The 3,859-nt window shown below is 35.5% G+C and overlaps 1 protein-coding gene across 1 annotated transcript; it reads right to left on the minus strand.

The window, feature by feature from the left end:
• Window positions 1-1,048: 1,048 nt before the first annotated feature.
• Window positions 1,049-2,930, minus strand: LOC106399712 (chaperone protein dnaJ 20, chloroplastic). The gene is made up of 2 exons (XM_013840169.2): window positions 2,177-2,930; window positions 1,049-1,384 (listed from the first exon to the last, which is right to left on the minus strand). The coding sequence occupies exons 1-2, from the start codon at window positions 2,624-2,626 to the stop codon at window positions 1,232-1,234; spliced, it is 603 nt and encodes a 200-aa protein (XP_013695623.1). The 5' UTR covers window positions 2,627-2,930; the 3' UTR covers window positions 1,049-1,231.
• Window positions 2,931-3,859: the final 929 nt, after the last annotated feature.

Below are 3,859 nucleotides of genomic sequence, written 5' to 3' on the forward strand. Positions count from 1 at the left end.
GAAGGTGAAAATGACGACAATCCAATCTTAAGATACAAAACAAGTAGAAAATCCAATCGCAGAGATATTTAAGTAAACTTGTGAGTCTAGAAGGTGAAGATGATGACAATCCAATCTTAAGTTTCAAAACAACTAGAAAATCCAATCGCAACAACATATCATCAATTTATGATGAACATGAAATGATGATACCTTGATCAGATCGGAGACACGAGATAATGAGATACAGAGACGACGACAAATCGAGGACGATGCAGAGGCGCAGACGACGAAGGATCGAGGAGGATGCAAGGGTGCATACGACGACGGATCAAGGACGATGTGGAGACGCAAACAATGATGGACGACGATACGGAGGGGAGACGATGGACGGCGATACGGGGACGACGGCACAACTTACAAAAAGTTTTCAAAATTTAGGTTAAATTAAGATTGAGGATAACCTAGTAATTTTCTATCATTAAATGAAACATTTCTGTCAAATTGGACACTGGAGTCTATGTTTAGAAGAAAATTTTAGTTTATATCTAAGGCCCTTTTTCAACATATAATACATAAAATAATTTGTATATGTAATGTTTATCCCATTGCGTGGATCTTTAACTAGTAATACTTTCACCAAAGTATCAGTATACAGTTTTGTTAAGAAGTTTGGAATGACTTTGTGCTGCTAGATCTTTAACCATTTCTAATACTACTGCTATATTTTTTACCGTGCCTAGAACTCCAACATCTACACTGTTCTTTTTTATATCAAATAAATTGTTTTGTTTTGAGTTGTTACAAAAAAAAAAACAAATTGTTTTGTTTGCCGTACTCAGGGGTCCCTAAGATGTTAGAGGCCGAAAACAATTTAGTAAGGAATTTCTAAAATTTTTTTTTTTTACAAATTCAGAAGCCTTTTTCTATGTAAAATTTTTAAGTTCTATGCCGATGTTTCAGTTCGCCGTGCTCAGAACTACCCCTTGCCGTACTAACACTGCTATTGCAAACTGATGCTGCCAGAAGTCAAATTCTGGTCATTCCATTGCAAAGCTAACAATTCAAAAGCACAAACAAAAGAAACTTATTTTAGTGATTAGGGTTTTTGATATACCTGCCGATTGACATAGGTACATCAAAGTGTATATACATATATACAAATTCGTGGATAATTATACTATGCTTTCTATATTACATCAACAATTTATAACCTATACATTAACGAGGCGAATAGATTTGGTGTGTTGGGTTATGAAGAAGAATCTTCAGACACGTGCTGTTGACGGCGCATTCTAGCAGCCCAAGACATTGAGTTGTTTTCTTTCTGATGGCTTCTTTTCTTTAGCCCTGAGAGCTGAGTTTGCCATTTTTTCTTCCACTCACTCTTCTCTTCCACAACTTCCTGCTTTCATAAATAATCACCAAAAAACTCAAATCAGTTTCGGATTGAGTACATATGGTTTGGTTCAAGTTCAACATATAGGAACATGATTGAAAACAAATAATTGAATTATGAAGATCAGTAAAATCATGTAGTGTCGAATAAGAGAAGTAAGAGTCTCAGAGTTGGAAATGTCAACATTCTCTAGTCCACTGCTTTGAAACTAATCCCAACTTTTGAGTTATATTTTTCAAGTCAGGAGGTTGGGAGCCAAGACCAGTAATTTCTACAGATCCAAAACCGTAAAATATAATGCTACTTTAGTTTTAAACATCATTCGATTATGTAATCTCTAATAATACCTTTCCAGTTGAATCAACTAATCCTAACTTCAATAAAAAGCAACAACTTTTCATGTAATAAATAAAAAATGGGTCTGTTATTTGGACCATACAAAGCAAGTGGTCAATTCTGGCGACAAGGTTACACACAAGGTTCTCGAATCTTTCGGTAAATCTTAGGTATTGGAAAAAAAAGTTAGAGAAATTTTGCGGATAATATTGAACAGTATTTGTCCGCATATGAACAAAAAGATCCTAATCAATAATATCAACATCGCTGGGAGTAAATGAGAGTGTGACATAATTAAATTATTAAATTTCCAAACCATACAACTAAACACTGGTGTCGATTAAAAAAATATATAAAAAATATTTCGGTTTATCACGAAAATAAGCAAAATTAAAAAACCGGAAACCGGATAGATTCTGGAGAAAGCAGACGAAGAAGGAAGGGATGTGCATATGAATATACCTCATGGTATCGATTCCTGCGTCGACCTGAGAACGAAAACGAGAATCCCATTGATAAATCTCGGTCGTATAGAACTCTCCGGCGAGGATCGGAGAGAGTCTCGTAAGCTTCTTGAACCCTAATAAACCGATCTGTGTATTCCTCGACCTGATCCGGAGGCGAAACATCGGGATGGTACTTACGAGCAAGCTGTTTATACGCTTGTTTGATTTCCGGGAGAGTAACGGATTCGGCGACGCCGAGGAGATCGTAGAAGCTTAAATCCTCAGATTGTTTAACTGGATCGTCTTGGGTGAGTCTGGCTTGGATCCGGGTGGATAAGAATCGGGTTCGGGCCGGGTAGGAGATAGTGGTAGATGGGAACGAACCGGACGGAGAAAAGACTGGTCGTTTGTAGAGGAAAGGGTAGTAATCGGTAGCGAGAATGGCTGACCCTTTGTAACATTTCATTGTTTCGATCTCAGGTTTTGTAAGTTGGTTTTAGTGTTGTTCAGAACTCGTGTCGTAGATAAAAAAAATAGTAAGAAATGAGGAGAGGAGATGAAACAGTTTCTGAAGAGTAACCTGTGGATTTTAGGGGTACTTTTGTCATTTTCTGTTAATATAAAGCAGTCGTTTTAGGACTGAAATTTCCAGAAGGAATTTATTGGAAATATAACCCTTTTTTTGTGTGGTTCTACTGTACTTAGAAAATAGTTCCTAAAATGGTAGAAATAATGAAAAAGAAAATAACTCTAACTTGTGCAGGCAGATTCGAAAGGAAAGGAAACTATAATATTGTATACTTTGCCGTTTTGTAGATTGACGGTACAGAATATAGAGATGCTCTGTGCATTCTAATTTAGAGTGAATTTGAAAATCTAAATTAAATCTACCGCTATTAATTTTCTCATTTTAAAATTTATATTTCAAATCTGCAAGTTTTAGGATTTAAAAAAAAAAATCAGAATTCTGTGTTATTCAATAATAATAAATTGTTTAAAGATTTGATTTGATCGGATTTGTATTATTGAATTTTCTAGTTTCTAATTCGTAATCATCGGTTGATACTTGATACATTGCTTCAAATTTTATATATTAGTTTTTGTTCATGTTCAGACATGCATTACATTTATGTGTTTCATACAAATATATTGTATAAGATATTACGATCGCTGAGAGGAGGAAGACGAGAGAGTTTGTTATGAAAATGAAGTTATCTTTATTTAGTGTTAACGATCAACTTTACAATCATATATATACATGTATATAATAAACAGAACTAAACCAATTCACAATTAAATATGATGAACCAGCGAAAGGAAATCAGTCCATCTACATGAATCTCCAATAGTTTCCTTCAAGATGAGCTGTGTATGTTGATTAAGCTCGTTTTGGATATAAGATGTTGAAATTGATAAGAAAATAGAGGTTTAGTAAGGATATCAGCCACCTGATCAACTGTACGCACATGTAGAGTACAAAGTAGGCCTTTCTCGAGCTTCTCCTGGACCGTATGGCAATCAAGTTCAATGTGTTTAGTCTGTTCGGGAAAGACATGATTAGTGGCAATGTATATAGCAGATGTACTATCCGAATAGAGCACTGGGATAGGTAGACGATAGATGCGTAAGTCACGAAGTAACTGACATAACCACATCATCTCACAAGTAGCGAGAGCCAAAGCTCTGTATTCAGCCTCTG

This window comes from Brassica napus, chromosome A8 (genome assembly GCF_020379485.1).
Source record: "Brassica napus cultivar Da-Ae chromosome A8, Da-Ae, whole genome shotgun sequence".
NCBI lineage: Eukaryota > Viridiplantae > Streptophyta > Magnoliopsida > Brassicales > Brassicaceae > Brassica > Brassica napus.

Excerpts from the sequence above, each read along its gene's own strand:
- LOC106399712 (XM_013840169.2), bottom strand. The coding sequence starts at position 2,626 with ATGAAATGTTACAAAGGGTCAGCCATTCTCGCTACCGATTACTACCCT. Across the intron at positions 1,385-2,176 it reads GCAGGAATCGATACCATGAG|GAAGTTGTGGAAGAGAAGAG; the intron begins GTATATTCATAT and ends TTATGAAAGCAG.